The sequence below is a fragment of the Lygodium microphyllum genome, chromosome 9 (assembly GCF_053477565.2).
Source record: "Lygodium microphyllum isolate KBCC chromosome 9, Lygodium_microphyllum_v1.1.10, whole genome shotgun sequence".
Classification (NCBI taxonomy): domain Eukaryota; kingdom Viridiplantae; phylum Streptophyta; class Polypodiopsida; order Schizaeales; family Lygodiaceae; genus Lygodium; species Lygodium microphyllum.
Genome location: NC_141143.1, coordinates 92,535,773 through 92,554,925, shown reverse-complemented (window position 1 = coordinate 92,554,925; position 19,153 = coordinate 92,535,773). Strand labels below are relative to the sequence as shown.

Genomic DNA, 19,153 nt, shown 5'->3' with positions numbered 1-19,153 from the left:
GCCTACAACATTTTCCTATGTAGAAACATACATCAAGCTTATCTCTCCTGCATAGCATCTCTCTCTGACATAATGGTAATACACCTCAATATGTTTTATGCGAGCATGAAACACAAGATTTCGTGTTACTACAATAGCACTCTTGACTATCAGAAAGAATGGGTGTAGGACCCTCCAATGGTAAATGTAGATTAGCCAACTATATACGCAACCATACACATTCCACTGTTGCTGTGAAGGCTGCCCTATACTCAACCTCACAAGACGAGGTAGCCACTGTAGGTTGTTTCTTGCTTAGCCATGAAATGCATTAAGGGCCCAAAAAGAAACAGTGTCCACCAGTAGACTACCTAGTGTCTGTATCACCAGTCCAATCTGAACATTGTAAGCCTATAATTGCAAGTCTCCCCCCTTGGAAAACAATAATGCATGCGATTGAGTACCTTGCAAGTATCTGAAGATCCGCTTAACAACTTGCCAATGTATAGTCCGTGGGCTACACATATACTTGCTCGCTTGAGATACTACATATTGAATGTCAAGGCATGTGTTGCAAAGATAAATAAGACAGCCAACAACATAGTTGTAAATTGCAATATCAGACATCTCTTCACCATCATGCATAGATGGCTTTAAGCTTGGCTCCATAGGAAACAACTTATCCACATACTGTGATTGTGACATTATGATACCATGCCGATTTTGGGTAAATTGAATCCCCAAATAATAGTGTAGACATTCATATCTACCATCGCAAATGCATGTTTCAATTTAGCCTTGAAATTTGCAATTTTTGCTTCAGAAGGTCCAATGAGCAACATGTCATCTGCATAAAGAATGAGAATCAACAAGTCCCCCCCTTCATTCTTAATGCATAGAGTGGGAGTAGTTGGACTATTTTTGAACCCTTTGATGGCCAAATATGCATCAATTTTAGAGTATCATACACCAGGAGTCCATTTGAGACCATAAAGAGCTTTGTTTAGCTTGCATACCATGTGCTCCTTCCCCTTAACCACAAACCCAAGAGGTTGTGATACATAACTATCCTCATGCAAATCCCCATCTAAGAATGTTGTATTAATGTCCAACTAATGTACCTTCCAACCATAATTTCCAGACATAGCAACTACACACCTCACTGTACTCATACAAGATGTAGTAGCAAAAGTCTCTTCATAATCTATGCCCTTCTTCTATGCATAGCCTTTAGTTGCCAATCATGCTTTGTACTTGTCAATGGTACAATCAACCTTGTGTTTGAGTTTAAAAACCCATTTTGTGCCAATGGCCATCTTGCCAAGTGGTAAATCCACAAAATCCCATGAAGAGTTAGTGACAATAGAGTCTAACTCATCCTACATGGCCTGCATCCAATCTACATCTTGCTGAGCTTCGTCCAAGGAAGTAGACTCATCACCATCCAAATAGTGAGCTCATAAATACATGCTCATCACAATCATCTACTTCTGTGAAATCAACCAAATGGGCTCCCCCTGCATCATATGTTGCATGTCTAGCAGCCCTTTTAGAGCATTGAGCTAAAGGAGCATCCATTTTACTCTCCTGGAGAGTTTGTAACAACCATCTCAAGACTATTTTTGTTGCATTTACACCAGCCCTTTCATGTTGTACTGCATGTGGCAAACCACCATCAATACCCTCTTGTTCAAGCGCATATGGTACAGCACAACAAATTGATATATTATGTTTGTCCAACCATTTACAGCAAGTACGGACTACAAAGAAAGTGGCAAGAGACCCTCAAAGACATCACCAACGTTGTCATAAATTTTCCCTTGAAGCTCTTTCGGAACATGTGCATAGGCTATGCAACCAAATACCCGAAAGTAGTCACCTTGGGTTTCTTGCCATGCCAAGCTTCAAACAGGGTGATCGTCTTCAATGCCGTAGTGGATGTACAATTCAACACATGATTTGCATGTTGAAGGCCTTCTAGCCAAAATTTGTGAGGCAACCCCTTGCTTTTGACCATACAACAAGTCATCTCCATAAGAGTGTAATTCTTCCTTTCAACAACACCATTCTACTGAGGAATCATTCTAATAGTGGTATGATGCATAATGCCATGATCGAGCAAATGTCTCAAAACCATGAGCCATGTACTACCCCCCTCTATCCGTGCAAAGTGTCTACACTTTCAAGCCAATTTCAGCCTCAAGCTTTGCAACAAGATGTTTAAAATGCATAAACACATCAGATTTTGCTTTTAGCCCATACACCCATGAATACCATGAGTGCTCATCAATAAATGTAACAAAGTAAAGATGACCTTCAAGTACATGTGTCCTCATGGAACCACAAACATCAAAGTGAATAAGCTGCAATTTCCGGTCAGCATGCATTGCACCATACTTTATGAAGGCAAATATGTGCATCTTGCCCAAAATACATCCCTTGCATGCATGAGGAGGTGGAGTCTCAACTGGAGGCAATGCATCTACCATACGACACCTATGAAGGATCATCAAACTCCCATAACTCATATGTCCATAGTAGGCATGCCATAGCTCCACATGCTGCATAGCAAGCGATAGAATAGTGACTGCCAAAGCATTATCAGACTCTGAATCGTAGGTATTCAACAAAAATAAACCCTCATACAAGGTCCCAGAATACCTGAGTGCATAATCCATCTCCTTGTCTTTGACAATGCATTTGTCATCCTTAAAGATGACCTGAAAACCAGGCTTGTTAAAAGCAAAGATAGACAACAAATTCTTTGTAATGCCAAGCACAAACAAGACATCTAGAAGCATAAAGTCAAAACCATCTGCAACAGTAATAGTGACTGTCCCAATGCCACAAACATCATAATTGTTGTTGTTCGCACATGTAACACACTTCCCAACAGGGACTGAATGCAAAAAGGAAAACAAACACTTCCTAGAAGTGATGTGCTTTGAAGCTCCACTGTCAAAATACCATGCTAGCTACGTTTCAGTAGAATTAAATGTTAAATCAGTCATTGAAGAATCATAACTGCAAGTAAAAAATGCAAAGTCCTCCTCCACAAAGATGGTTGATGCATCACCATCAGTAGATTTGCTAGTTGATGTCTCTTGGACAGCCAAACCGAAGTCCTTTTTTTCCTCTCTATCTAATCTCTTATGACATTCATCAATTGAACTGATTTCTTGTAATAATGGCATTTTCCCTTCTTTTTAGACTTTTCTATGTCTTGGAAAGCCTTCTTTGATGGCTATGCAGCATCACCCTTTTGCTGATTTTTTGCATTTTACTTGACGTTTCCTTAAGCCTTTGAACTTGGAAAGCATAGCCACATCTCATGAACGCAATGGAACATTCTTTCGAGTCTATTCCTCTTGCAACAAGAGGCCTTCCAACTCCATAAATATAAGGGGCAACTATCTCCCCCCCCCCAAAAGACAACATGAAAGGGATGTGGAAACCAAAATACGACTTTGAAAGAGAGTTCAATGTGATGTTTATCAATTCAGCATTCTAAATGATTTCATCCACATTTAGCAACTGCTCATGAAAATCATGTATGTGAGTAAGGTGATCTGCCATGCTATCACCCCCATCCATGTTCACATTAGCCAACTCTCTACAGAAATAAGATATTCTGGCCTCGTTACATGCTGCAAACATACGCTCGAGTACATCCCATGCTGGTTTTGAGGTCTTACAAGATCAGATGTGTGGAATGATTGATCTTTTCATTGACAAGGCAATCAAAGAAAGTGCATGTGTATCTTTTGAGCCCCATCTCCTCTCATCCTCAGTAGGAGGGGAAGAAGGGGCAACAACACAAGTAGCTTGTCCGCTAGCGTTACACTGAGGTGTTTGAGATGCAACACCTCCTAGTCGCTACAAATCACCTATAACATAGTCCCACAACTCCTTTGCTACAAGAACGTTGTGAACCATAAAACTCCACAACCAGTATTTTGATCCATCAAGTTTGTCCTCCTGAGTGAGGACACCAAGGATGTTGCTCTGATCATTAGTCCCATGACATGCCATGCTATCAGTAATGGACAAAAATCTGCACTCAAATACTTCTCTCTTGAAGTATAGATTGTACTTAGAGTACCAAAAATCCCCTCGGGATTATACAACAAGTACCAAACTATCACATAAATACCAATGTGCGCCCAATTTGACCCAAATGAGCACTCAGCCAAGAAATAACAGCAATGCACTCTATTTTGGGTCAAGAGTGACAGTGTGTGAGCTAAAGCAAGAGAGTAGAGTGTACTTGTTGAACTGAACAATAGAGTGAAAATACAACTAATATTTCGGTCAAGGGTTTTGACCTAACCAGCCTTTCACCAACTAACTAGAGTTAGGTTTATTTACTCTAGAACCGAGTGTCACTACTTTAATGTTCTAAGACACTAGGTGTGCACACCTACGTTGACAGTTTAATAAGTATCCATACCACACGAATCACATTGGCACAGCCCAAATTTGGCAAACTATAATAGAGAGCAAAGCCTTATTGGCTAAGCTCATTGTTAGGGATCTACTTCCAAGGAGCAATCTTGGAAGAAACTTCTAATAGGGACTCGGGGGGCCTTCAAGCTATGACACCTATACACGGAGGACCATGGCAGCCCAACATTCACTCGATCTTTTAGGAGATTTGAGACCAGATTCACAACTACCATTATCAAAGAATGGAGATCTATGTCATTGAGGCTTCACCAGCTACACCCGACTACAGCCGAGGAGAAGAGCAGGCACCCTCTTCTCTTCGATCACTATTTGAGATCATAGCCTTGCCACACTCTTGGAGGGAGGACATACTTATCATGGGGAAGATTCTCTCTACGAGTCACTAAGTCATGGGAGATTGGTTTGCATTCTAGCAGGAGACTCAAATATAGAGACTACAAGGTCTCAAGGGAGCCAAAGCTATGTTTGAGGCCATAACGGAGGGAGCTCCACCAAATTGGCGGACAAACACTTCTCAAGCTTGGATTATTCTCTCCTCTAGAGGGGACATTCTTCTAACAGTCATAACAACTAGTGGAGACAAAGGCATTGACTTTTATGGTTGACAAGGATGGCCCCCTCCAAATCAGCAAGATTAGACAAGATGGGGGGAGGCTACATGACATCTTTAGGCCTAGGAAGATATCCCACTTTCTATGACCTCGAGCTCATAGGAGCATAGTGATTGACACTTGGCTTGGATATAGCGAGGACTTAGCTTAGATACCACACAGACCCACTAGCATGCGCAAGATGTGGTAAGCCAAAGAAAACATAGAGACACTGCCTATGGGACTATCCTAGAGCCTAGGAGGTATCAAGGAGCGCCCTCAAGATGATATTCCATGGCACACTAAAGACCATGGTAGCAACATGGGGGGCTATAGCGTGGGTCACAAATAAAGCCCATTATGTGGCTATGAGAAAGCTTGATTTTTTATTTTCTCGACATTGAGAAGCATCTGAGTAGGATTCCCATTCCACATTACTCGTAGGTGCAATGGACCCAAAGACACTATCACACATGCGAGTTGATTGCCAATATATTATATCATAGCTTGGTACATCTAGACCGTGAGATGCAGTCATATTATGAACCCTTAGGATGTATCCACAGCATAGATTTTATCAAGGATTTGAATAGAAACTATCCATACTCTCTATGGAAGATGGGAGAGGATGCAAGGCAACTCTAAGAGGATGAGGAAAAGAAGAGAGGCCTTCTTGTTGCAAACATGAGACTTGAGCACTTTCTTTCATACTACCCCTCAAATGGTTTAGCATTATAGCCCACCATATCACTTATTCACAAGACCATTGTATTTGTGATATGCTTGGTTACTCTTTACAAAGTTCCTTTTACTTTCTATTTTGCCTTAGGTTTTTCTACAAGATCTTATTAATAGAATTTCCTTTTTTGAAAAAAAAAAGTTTCTGAAAAAAAAAAGGACTTGGCCGCCCTACCCTAACCCTAAACTGCCCTTGGTGTATTTGCACACTGACACTAATGATCCAAGATTGTGACCAAGGCTATAGACGCCCATCCTAGATATACAATGATGTAACAACAAGATACCCATCAACATTGCATTGATTACAAGCCATACTAGAAATGCCACTACAAACCCTACAACAAGGATCAAATGGCCCATTGTTATGTGTCGCAATATGGATATTAAATATATGAGTTGACATGGTTTTAGAAGCTCATTTCCATGTAAGTGTGGCTTGGTAGGCAATCTCTAAGGTGCCCACATGAGGCATCCATCCACTCTAGTTAAAAATAATACAACACCCTAATAATTGAAGAAGGATAGTCTAGAGGGCAATCGTCATATAATAAGATATCCAATGTTAATTATATTTGTTACTTCATATGCAATTTCTCATTGAATGTGCCTTTAGACTGAAGGTCACGTAAAATCATTTCAAACAAATCAAGCTTGGTGTTGCTGCCCCTCCTAGTTGTTCATGTCAAACCTATGGGTCAACTTGTCCCATCCATCCTGTCTAGTACGACACCTCTAATCATGTCCGATGGCGTCCAATGGAAACTTTCCAACAATTTCAAGTGCCTATTTGTGACCATTTGGGGTCACTTTTGGGGTAAATTGTAGGTGTTGTTTAGGCTTCCTCTCCACCACACACTTGTACATGCCCCAAATCTCTCTCTCTCTCTCTCTCTCTCTCTCTCTCTCTCTCTCTCTCGTAATGGATGTTATATTTATAAAGTACTAAACAACAAAAGAGTTACAAAAGTCATGGCAAAGACGCAGAGGATATTGCCATATGCCAAGGAAGTAAGTCCTCTCGAGGGAGTAAGTCAGAATGCAGAATGAGATCTATCTGCCAATGCAAGAGACCTTTAAGCCTAGCAATATGTCCCTGAACATTAGAGGCTGAATCAAAAAGAAAAGCATTCCGAATGATCCAATTGTGCCAACAGCCCCAGTATGTAAGAAAGTGAAACAAGATCTTCATATGCGACTGTGCCGGTGTGGGGTATTTGGGCCGCGCAAAAACCCAATCAAAAGGGGCTTAGCGAGAAACCAACCACTGCTCGCCAACCGCTGACAAAAGTAACCAATTTTTCTTAGCTAGAGGGCAAGAAATAAATCAATGACGAGCCGATTCCACACTGGTGGTGTAAAAGAAACAATTGTCGTTGGAGATTCGACGCTTGGAAAGGGCTGAAGCAAGAGGAAGACCACCGATCTTCACCCTCCAAAGAAAGACCTTGCATTTGAAAGGTGTCTTGTTCAACCAGCCCTCCATCACAGTTACCTTCCACCATGACTAAGATTTACGCAATCCCCATACAGTATTAGCTTTAGTAACCAGTCATTGATGATCTTTAATCAGAAGACGATACGCTTTGTTAGCTGAAGCCTTTTCCAAATTCAGCCGGCTTGCAAGGGCTCAGTCCTGCCAGGGATGATTCGAAGCAAGGGCATGAAAGGGTTGTCTGCTCTAGAGCATCATCAAAAGCTGTCCCCATAAATCACGATATCCACGAGGGATCCTGAAAAGCCTCCTAGCTGTACGAAACGATATCAACACATTGCGACTGGCAAGGGTGGCATCTGCAACAAAAGTCAAGCCCAAACGTGCCATGCAGTTAAATTTTGGTCTGAGCTCATGTTTACCTTCCCAAGAAAGTAATCGCGAGGCTGCCAACAATTCCAGTTGAAAAGAGTTACTAGCTAAGCGGTCCTCTGCTGGATGCCATTGAGCCTTTTGGAGAACCAATTTCCAAGAACATACCAAATGAGCAAGTAGGGATGATGAAGGACTAAAGAACCAAGAGTCTGCATTAAGAATATGCCACCAGGAGCTCCCAATTTGAGTATTACCATGCACAAGCCCGTGATCCTCAAGAAAATAACGGCCTATAAAGACCCACGGGTGATGATCCAAGCATATGGCACGAAAAAGAGACCAACAGAGTGCCAGCATATGAGTTTCGGCATCCAAAATAGCCCTACCACCCATGCGTTTGGGGGTACATGCATGCGACCAAGAAATCCATGAAATGCCTGCATGCAAGGAGTCCTTCCATAACATGAAACGAATGTACTGAGTAAGAGCATTCAATGTAGTAGTAGTCCAAGGTAGCAATGGCAAGAAATATGTGAGCATTGGCAACATAATTGTCTAAGCCACTTTGAGGTGAACATGAAAGGGCCATGCCTGTGAGTTCCAATACAGAAACTTAGCTGTCAGTTTCTGTGAAATCCACCCTAGTAGTTGCTTCGGGCGAACATCAACACCCAAAGGGTACCCAAGATGCCTGACAATGAAAAGTTTCTGTGAAATCCACTCTAGTAGTTGCTTCGGGCGAACATTAACACCCAAAGGGTACCCAAGATGCCTGACAATGAAACCACAGGGAACAACCATTCCCTACCAGTCCAATGACTGCAAATCTAACTCAGTGCAACTAAGAATGGCTGATTTCAAAGCATTGATATGAAGACCCGAAGCATGACCAAAGAGAGTTCAAACATCTAATGCTTTGTGAAGATTATCCTTGTCCGCACGCAAAATCATAAAGCTATCATCAGCCAAGGATTGACTAATGAAGTGTTGTCCAAAAGGAAGAGACAATCCAGTCAACTGAGTAGAAGCTGCCATATGAGATAACATCGAAAGAACCGGATGAGTCGCAAGGGCAAAAAAGAGAGGACTCAAAGGGCAACCCTGTCTCACAGAGCGTGCAAGGACAAATGGCTCGGTAACACCACCATTCAGCATAACTCTCGAAGAAGCCGCAACACTAATGGTGTAGATCAAACGAGACATCCGAGTACCAAAGCCCATAGTAGACATAAGTTCTGCAATGGAGGACCAGTCTAAATAATCAAAAGCCTTTTCCAGGTCCAATTGAATCAATACCACCTCCTGATTAGAGTGCATTGCATAGTCAATAGCCATTTTGCACATTTAAGACATTATGCAGAATGTTTCGGCCCTTAATGAAACCATATTGAAGAGGATGTACAATGGCATCCATATTGAAGAGGATGTACAGTGTGCAGCAAAACATCCATAACCTCCGCCTCACAAATATCTGTCTCCAAAGTAGTTTGCTTGCCATGTGGAACCTGATTGTGGACCAAATCATAGAAAACTGAGCGAGTATGAGTAATTTGGTCAGAAGGTGAAGGAGTAGAACCAAGAAGGTCTAGAAAATAATTCCTACACATATTCACAATAGCCTGAGGATTAGTGACCATTTGACCTTCTGCATCCTGGCGTGTAGACATATTCTCTCGAGCAGGAGATGCATGAAGAGATCGAAAGAACTTATGAGTCTGACAAGCACTATCTTGCCAATTCTCAATCAAATTTTACAATTTGGCCTGCTGATAAGATTTCAACTGAAACTCTTTAAGAAGATCAACCAAACACATAGCAAATGGCAGCAGAAATACATCATCTGGAGTCTCCACCAGTAGAGAACGAACCAAAGCCACTAATTCCTCTGCTGCTTGTCGACGCCGCCGACAAAGAGAGGCATGATGGATCCCATACTACCGAACAACTCACTGCACATTAGAGAGCAATCGCTCAAAAGAAGCATTGCCCTCAGAGGAGAAGTCCAATAAAAATCTATCAATCAATTGCTACATATAACCCTGAAAGAATGAATGCTTCAAATAAGACAAGTTGAAACGCAAAGGGAGTCTATCTAGAAATTGCTTAAAAGGTGCAATGGATTGAACAAGCATCTCAAGCTATAGAGGAAAATGGTCCGACAAGGCATATTGCTGCAACACTTTCATTTCAAGCATCTCAAGAAGAAAAGCATCATCCTGCATGATGTACATGCGGTCCAACCGCGACCATGCAGTTGTATGCTGCACAGAATGAAAAGTAAACCCTGTAGAAGAAGGATGTAGCCATGACCAGAGATCTTGCTTAAGTACAACAAGAGCAAACGCATTCCACACACGGCTTTCCGGAGTGTCCATCACCGAATGCTCTGATGTGGACTGTGAAGGATCAACACACATATTAAAATCCCCCATCAAAAATTCTCGTCTGCCAAGTGACAAGGAGGTCTGCAAAGTATTCCAAAGATCCCGGCGGAATAAAGGGTCATTTGAAGCATAGAGCCCAAGTAACCATAAGATCTCTCCTTCAAATAAAACTTCAATCACCACATAGCGACCATGTACATTATTTTTTATAAGAACAGGCTGATATTTCTCATGTACAATCATAAGCACACCAGAATAATGCATGGCATGTGTCCCTGCATAAAACAAGCAAAACCCATGACAATCCACAACGTTTCTTGCTTCACCGTGACTCTTGTGCTCAACAGTTCACAAGAGTCACATGCAATAAGCTCCACATGGCATGTTGCTTATTGCGAGAACAAATGCCTCGCACATTCCACGTGGTTATCTTCATGTGTATTCAAAAAGAAAATCAGGAACGAGGCAAAGCTTGCCTCGATTTAACCTTTTCTGCTAGAATGTCAAGGACTCTCTCATCCAAAAAATCACCTAACATGGCAAAAGAGTTCCAACGGGCAGACTTAGAGGTAGACGGTGTATCCACTGTCTTGGGGATGGAACGGGGATAACGACGATCCCATGGGGTAATCACGTTACCTCTAGCATCAAAAGCCAACTTAGCAGGTGGGCCCTTCGGACCATCCGTATATACTTTCCTAGTGGGTTGATTCCGAGGAGCAGAAGAAACCATAGCATGAGTAGTGTGCTCTAAAGACAACATGTTTTTCCTTCGCATATAAGTACGCAAGGAATCTTGTGAAGCATTAGGCACAGTATCCATCATGCTAGCATTAAATCTTTACATTTTTTGGCACGTACATCTACCCAATTATTGTCACGGGAATCCAAGCCCGAAACATGTTTGCCTTTATCTAAAACTTTAGGTAGTTGGGTCGCATCCAGCGACGGAGCATCAAGCGCCATATCTTCAATGGGAGGCAAAACATGCTCAGCATCTGAAGTCGGTTGCTTCGCTGGACATTCGGCCATAAAATGCCCCATTTTTCCACACGAAAAACAATGCCTTGCAAAGTTACCCCATTTCAAACGAAAGTGCAAAGGATGCATACCAGAGCAATTAAGACGTAACCAAGCAAGCCTTTTCCGAGCAGTATCCCATAACATACACAAACGGTTACGATTCATAGCCCTTAGACTCGAGGGAACCAAAACAGTGCCCACAACAGCCATGGCATCCTTTAGCACTGGCCAATAGACAACCAGACAGTTTTCCACTTCAACCCACACCGGGCATTCATATTGAAACAAGCGCTGAAAGTCTGCTATTGGACGCCATGGCACAACATGGACCAAACGGTGATAAAAGAACAATGGCAGTTTAGTCAACAGATCGGCACGATGCTTCTCGGATTTCAACAGCACCTCATAAAAGCCTCGGGGCCCAATAAAAATCTCTTCAGCACACTCCCCTTGTAGTAGACTTTGCAGCCACTAGCGAATATAGGAAAGCACTGGGATCCTACTTGTGAAGAAAAGTACAACAACACATTCATAAAACACTGAGAATGAGCGCAAAACATTTTTAGGATCCACAATGGCTTTCAGAACATCTTCAGTTTCAGAGCCTAAAAATGCTTCATGATTATTTTGAACATAATCACCAAGCAGAGTGTTGGCAAACTCCAACAAATGCTCCCAGTCAACATCCTGAGAATCCACAGAATCAGAAGCAACCTGAGCATAAGAACATTCCTGATGATCTTGATGATCCATTGCATCTTCCAAAGTATGCTTGGTGCGTTTGCCCGCAGGCTAGAAATGAGGACTAGGTGGCATCTCCTTTGTGCAAGGAACCATATCCTCTGGTTCCACTGTTTCAGAATCCGGACCAAGGGCTTCCACCGTTTGGTCAATAAAGTCCATGTCCAGACCAGTAATGTTGTATCACCACTTTAACAACTCTCTCTCTCTCTCTCTCTCTCTCTCTCTGTGTGTGTGTGTGTGTGTGTGTGTGTGTGTGTGTGTGTGTGTGTGTACAAAGGCATGTCTGCTTTCTTTGTCTGTGCGTAGGGGCAGATAGCACGTGCAACAGCAGAATGTACTATCTACAGTCTCTGCTCGTCAGTAATCTGCTGCCTCCTAGGCAAAAATCTGTCCTTGTAAAATGTCTATCTGCCTGTCCCTATTACTGTCGTTTCCCGGCCTGTGCAGGGACGTATTCTGCAAGCACACCCTTTGATCCTGGCGATTCTCTGGTCAGGGCTTCCACGATGCAGCGCAGCACGATTACAGGTAGACAGTGTGCAGGTCACGTTGGCGGGCCAGGTAGGCAGTGTGCAGGTCACGTTGACGGGCGCCAAGGGCCAGCGCAGGTGACAGCATCCCCGATTCGCTCTCTCTCTCTCTCGCTTTCTCTGCCTGAGCCCTGCGCACAGGGGACCACGCAGAGTTGCACAGGCCTGTGCACGTGATGCTGGTTGCGCAAGAAGGCAGGGGTGCAAGGCTGGAAACAATTCGCTGTAGCGAGCTGAGATGCGACGAAGACAACAGGACGATCTGCAGGAACCGAGCAGCTATGGCGATCGCGACCTCCTCCAGCAGTCCGTCACCATCTCTCTCTCTCTCTTCTCTCTTCTCTCTCTCTCTCTCTCTCTCTCCCCTTCCTAGTAATATACTCTCTTTCCCTCTCTAATTTTAAATTCAAATTTCAAGCTCAACTTTTAAGCTCTCTATTCTTAAACTCTCTCTCCTCAAGCTCTCTAACCCCACTCCCTCAGGCTCTCCTTCGCCATATCTCCACCCTACCTCCACTTTCAAGCTCTCCATCGGCCATCCTCTCTATCCTCAAGCTCTTAATATGTAAACTTCTAGTGTAAAGTCTCTAAATGTTTAAAGTGTATTAATTTGAGTCCCAACATTCAATTTAGGTATTAAATTTATCGGTACAATTTTTTCATCAGATGTAGGTCCAAGATTTCCGATTAGTACCGTACTAGTATCGGACAGTACTAACTGGACGCCATCAGACGTGACAACCCTGTTGCATCCTATCCACTAATGTGCTGAAGGATGACTAGTAGAGGTATAGCTCTGCACAAAGGATGTTAGGTCTAGTAAGGTTAGTTGTATCTATTAAGTCTAGGACTACACATCTATGGAAGGTAAGTGTGAACTGACTATAGCCTGGCATAACACATCTCTGTTACATATTGTAACCACACTACCAAAGGGGAAATTGTTGGAATTGAACTACTGAAATCACGTGCATGTCAGATAACTCAAAGAACAATATCAATGTCATAGATTGAGATCTTCTAACAACACCCTTCTGAATATTCATTCAATCAAAGCAAGAAATTTGGCTACTAAAAAGCAGTCTTTGTTTCAATAGTCCCTTTTCTATGTCTAGTCTCACCTTTCATTTTACCACTTGGCTATTATCACCCTCCAATACGTTCCAAGCACTAAAATCGCCCAAGAAAAACAAATATTCAAACAAAGTGAAGCTACCTTTTTTTTGTGTAGAAGCTAAGCATGTAGTGATCGTCACTAATGCAGTAGCAAGAACATTATCAAGAAGGACACACAGATTAGAGGGAAAAATCTACCCTAAAGCAACAGCACCAGCAATGGCCACTCCAAGTGCAGCTGATTTGCCCCGTCCACGAGCAGCTGTCAATGCTACAGTACTTCGCAAGGTCTTCTCAGATATCGCATCCAGAAAGGTGACGACTGCTTTAGCCTGCATACTAATATGTTAAGACCAAGTTACAAGATTTGAACAGTATAAAAAGCAAGGAAACTATTCGGGCCACCTTTCCATATCCCAAAAAACACACCTTATGTCTCCATACAAATTGCAAAGATCAGTATGCACACACCATACATGCATGTATACACACAGTTTATCAATAGCTATATGTACCTTAAAACGTATTTGCAGATGCTGTAAAGAACAGCCTGATATAAAACCTTCAAAGATTTTCCCAAATTAAGTCTTAAGTTCTCTTCAAGTTAATTCATTGAAAACCTATTCCAATTTATGGTCAATAGTCACAAGAGGCAACAAGGGCAATGGAAACAGAAAGAGCCCATCTAATTTAAGGCAGCGAAAACAAATATTATGAAATAGAAGAAGGTAACAGACAACATTTCGAAACACCTTGCATTGGCATTTGTTGTTTCATAAAGATATCTAGAGTGTGAAATTTCAAAACACCTTCCACCAGCATTTTGCATGTCATAACCATTTCATGTTTCATGCAAAGATATCTAGAGCAAAAAATTCTGAGATGAGTGGAGCACAAGATCAAAGAGCGTAGAGATGGAACACAAAACACATGAAAGCATGAAAAACAAACGAGAACATTGGTACTAGATCCACTGGCAACCAAAACAAGTACAACAACCATCACCATGGCAAGGAGGAAGCAAGAGCACATCTCTCTCCATATCTAAGAGCAAGGATCTCACAACCAAGGACATCATAATGAAACGCACAAGTACAAGTGGCCCAACAAAGGGGAAAGGCGCGTATATACAGGTACAACCCAAGTGTGAATGCCACATGAGAGAAACACATGGCCTAGAAGAATGGCTGCCCAATCCTCCAAAGATGGACACATGAAGCACAATAATGACGTATAACATCCTCTCTTGGCTCATAGGTGGAACATCAAAGGGGAACAAAGTGCATCATGGCCACTCTAGCATAGGCTTCTGCACAATACACCTTGAAGAAGCAAATGAGTCTGAAGCACCAACAATAGGCCAAGTGGAGGAAGAAGATGTACAAGCCGCCACACACCAAAGTCACAAGCCCTTAACAAAGCTCATCATGTAACAAATGTGAAGTCCCTCTCGTGACCATGAGCATGCCCAATGGTTCGCTCACATAGACAAGTACAAGAAGCATGAAGTACAAGCATACATGCACTTGGTGACAATATGTCACCCAAGATCTCTCTCATGGCCCCTCTCTGGTGGAGGCCCAAAGAACAACTAGATGTAGATACGTAACTTGGCCAGCACCAAATCTACAAGCCCAAGAAGAATCGCTATAAGAGGAGGCAACAAGGAAAGGCCCCCTCTCATTGTGACAAGAGCATCAACATGCCCTCTCTGCAATCTCCACACATGCCCGTAGAACCTCAGAGGCTAGAAGGGAGTATGTTTTCCATCCCTCTAATTGATTGGGAAAGCTAGCTTTTTAGGAGCCAAGCTAATCACTTTGCCACCATTCAACACTGCATCCCCTAAAACCACGACCGAAGAGCAATCAAGTAGCGATAACAAGCTGCTTGGCCGATGAACTAGAGACATCCTTCTTCATGTTGACCTTTCCTTTGAGAACAATCTTTAGAAAGATGGCCATGCTTTCCAACAAGAATAGCAGCAGGGCATCTTCTTCTCCTTCTTGGTGGACGCAGCAACAAAACCTGATTCAGTGCCACCAGAACCAAGGTTGGAAAGTTGCCCCTGTGCTCAAAGAACAGATTCCTCCTTGAGGAGAATAGAAGTCAAGGCATCAAAAGAGAGTGACATTGAAGAAACTCCACCCACAAGGCCTTGCCTATAACATCATACTCATGAGGAAGCTTTTTAAAAACCAATGAACAAAACTGTTCATCTATCAAGCCCGATGCAAGAGTCATCAATTGAACGTGAATAACATTGACAGTATTCTGGAAGCGAACAAAGAGGAGCCACAAGCAAAACAAAATGAAACAGGAGCAAAAAAGGAACAAGGTTACCTTAAGCAAAGATCCATTGCCTGAGACCGGAGACATGGCTGCATGAAGGTGGAACTCAAACAATATAGCACTTAAATGCACACGAACAAGTATTAAAGAAGAAAAATACTCATAAAAATTTTATGTCCCATGTGAGCAATTTTAGATCAATTAAAATAATTGATAAACAGCAGCAATAAAGAGAAGTCAAGCACACTACGATAAGCAACACCTTCTTGATGGCAAATGCAAAAGTCAGAGAAGCAACAAGAAGTCAACAGCAAGTGCAAAGGAATATAGTGGAAACTATGACTACGTGTAACTAAACACCAGGCAAGCAGGATGTGACAGCAAATCAAAACACAAAGCACAACACATCCCGCACGTCAAGTTGAAAAAAATGATAGTGGCAGGCAGCCAGCAGCTTAGCAAATGCAAGCATGTGGAATGTAAGCAAACTTGAAGAGTCTGATATAATGTCAAAATGATAGAATGTGAAAGTGGAACACAAGATCGAAGAGCATAGAGATGGAACACTAATGACAGGAACACGTGAAAAACAAGTCAGAGCAACAGAACTAAATGCACTAGTGTGCTGCCAAAGAAAATACAACCACCATCACCATAGCAAGGAGGAAGCAAGAACACAATAGCCTCTCTCTATATCTAAAGGTGGACAGCATGTTGTAGCTTGACAAGAAAAGTATGTAGAAGGAAGTAGGGGCTACATAGGTTGGGTCTCTTTGATATTGCCATATGGCTTGTCGTTCCTCTGAGATAGTCATTAGCTAGCCTCCATGTTTAGCCATCAAAGCTTGAGTATTAAACTACCATTTCTCGCATTGGCTTTGTCCCCCAACTTGTTGTTTGATCTTCTCAATCTTGAGCACATCATGTTGACAAAGCACTTCGTTGAATGTAACTATTAAGTGTCATTCTTCAACTTCCTCATTAGAGATATACCATAGAAGATTGTCTAGAATCTCATCATAGTGTCTGCCAAGATGCTCTTGCTCCTCCCAAGCTAGTGGATAATCTAAGTATTCCTCATGTTCTTTAGGAAATGAACAATATTTGGGAAACAAAGATCAATATAATAAACAACCAGTACTGAAGATATTTTGCAAGATACATGCATTACATTGAGTTACCATTAGTTAAAATGGCTAATTGTAGAATGAACTACCTATTAGGAAACACATTATTGCTAGTAACCACTTGCTTAGAAGCGTATAAAGACTAGAAAAGTTGTGAAACTCACAACTTAGTGGGAAAAATGAAAACTATGGGTAAAATGGCACGTTTAGAAGATCCTATAGTTGATCCAATTCTCATTTGGAAGAAGATAGCTTGAAATTATCATGTGTGTCTATACCTAAAACGTATAGCAAAAGATTGGAGAGTTACAATCGCAAAGACATAAGCTTCTTATCAAAACTACTCATTCCTAGATATTTAGAACTACTTAAAGAGTCTAATCTCATGCAGGAACAATCCATGTATTTCAGAAAGGTGAATATGTAATGGAATTTAAGAGTAACAACCAACTTCCAAGCACACTACCCAATCTATTTGATGTTGGATGGGTTGATAAAGGTAGAAGGAAAAAAGGCAACTAGAGAGAAGCTTGGCTCAAAATATTGTGGAAGATTTAGCTATTCCTATTTAGTCTAGACGTGATTAAAGCCTCCAAATATGCCTCGCAGCAGTAAATGCAGCAGTAGCGAACTGAATCAGTGACAGATTATTGCACTCATATAGAGAGATATTTGTTGAGAAACCCTTCACCTGCAGTTTGTGTTTTTGTGTTTCTGCGTTTTGCGTTTAGGGTTTGCAGCCCCAAAAAGGGGCGCCATCCTAAACTGATTGTGCCTATTTATAGGCCACTCTCTCATTCATTCACCACAGCTGATTCATTCAATCCGTCACCTCTTCTCTCCAGCCTCTCCACTACCCTCACACCCCTTCAGGAGGACATTGCAATTCGTGGTTCATGGCTATCTTCATCATCTTCCTTGTGCTACAGCACCCTTGTTCCCTTGTATCACATTCACTCCATGATTGAGAACTCCATCATTCCATTCATCAAAGTTTCTTCTCTCTTCTCTTCTCCTCTCCATGTTTGCCAAGTTCACTTCGAGTTCCTCCCCACCAACCCTACTGTCTCGCTGGTACATCATCTTTTTATATGGTATCAAAGCTGGATCTGCTCAAATAGCGGCAAAGATCCAGGCAAAGACCGGTGGCAGGTTCAGCATCCACTTCTCTTCTTCTTCCGCTGTATCAAAAACTCGTTTTTGCAAGTTTTAGGTGTTTTCAGCTTGCTGCCCACACCCCTTTCATGGAGGACATCGCAGTCTCAGCTGTCCCTTGCTGTCATCTACAGTCTGGTACCTGTTTCCAACCTTCCACCCACAGTTTGCAGCTGTTTACAGCAAAGCGACAGTTGCTGATCACTCTCCATTCAAAAAACAACCTCGTTTTTGCAGATTTCAGGTATTTCAGCTTGCTGCCCACACCCCAAACGTGGAGGGCATCGCAGTCCAAGCTGGCCATTGCTGTCTACAACAGTCTGGCGCCTATTTCCAGGCTATCATACACTGTTCGGAGCTGATTTCAGCATATTGACTGCTGCTATTGTTTTTTTCCTGCGTTTTTAGTCTTCCTCTCTCCTCACCTGCGTTTTTAGTCTTTCTCTCTCCTCATCTGCATTTTTCTACTGGTTGCAACCTCTTACTGCTGGTCGCATCCTCCCACTGGCAGCTCACTTCCAACCCTTCCACTACCCTCCCACCCCTTGAGGCGAACATTGCAGTTCGTGCTTCACACTGCCCTCACACCCCTTGAGGCGGACATTGCGGTTCGTGGTTCATGGTGACTGACCTCTTCCTTCTTTAGCAAGGCACACTGGTATCCATGGCTTCTTTACCAACAGATGACCAGACTAATGGATTCTCCTACTGTGGCATCACCTAACACACCACCGATGCTTGCCGACTTCGACCTTTGCTCCCCACCCCCCTAGAGTATATGTGTCTTCCACCAAGCACTCCTTGTGCCACCTCTCCTTTCTAGGCCACAAAGATTGTTCTGCATCGGCTATCAGAGTACTATGCTCAAGGCAATAACACGCATCCGATGTGCACTAAGTCCTTTCGAGCACATGGAGGATCAATTGACACTACGACCTCCTGGGGATCATCGCAATGCCAGCGGCAGTCTTCTCCCATCTATTTTCACGTACAATGGCTTCCACGACCAATGGATCTGTAGTCCGCTCCATATAGAGATAGTAATTGTTTGATACCATCTCCTCATCAATCCGCTCCTTTGAGAGACAGTGGCTACTCGACTTCTTCCTCTTCTTCGGCTACCCAGTCTGCTCCACTGAGAGACAACGACTTTTGCCCACCTCTTGCTCATTCTGAGCCCCACCCTCGACTACTTAGG

General features: G+C 42.6%; 1 protein-coding gene across 2 annotated transcripts in view; it reads right to left on the bottom strand.

The window, feature by feature from the left end:
• LOC148031298 (RNA cytidine acetyltransferase 1-like) overlaps positions 1-19,153 on the bottom strand; it is a 136,392-nt gene that overhangs the window by 79,318 nt on the left and 37,921 nt on the right. For both annotated transcript variants that reach the window (XM_087684820.1, XM_087684819.1), the window contains exon 7: positions 13,580-13,713. In XM_087684820.1, the coding sequence (XP_087540946.1) occupies positions 13,580-13,713 (134 nt within the window). The remainder of the gene's footprint in view (positions 1-13,579; positions 13,714-19,153) is intronic.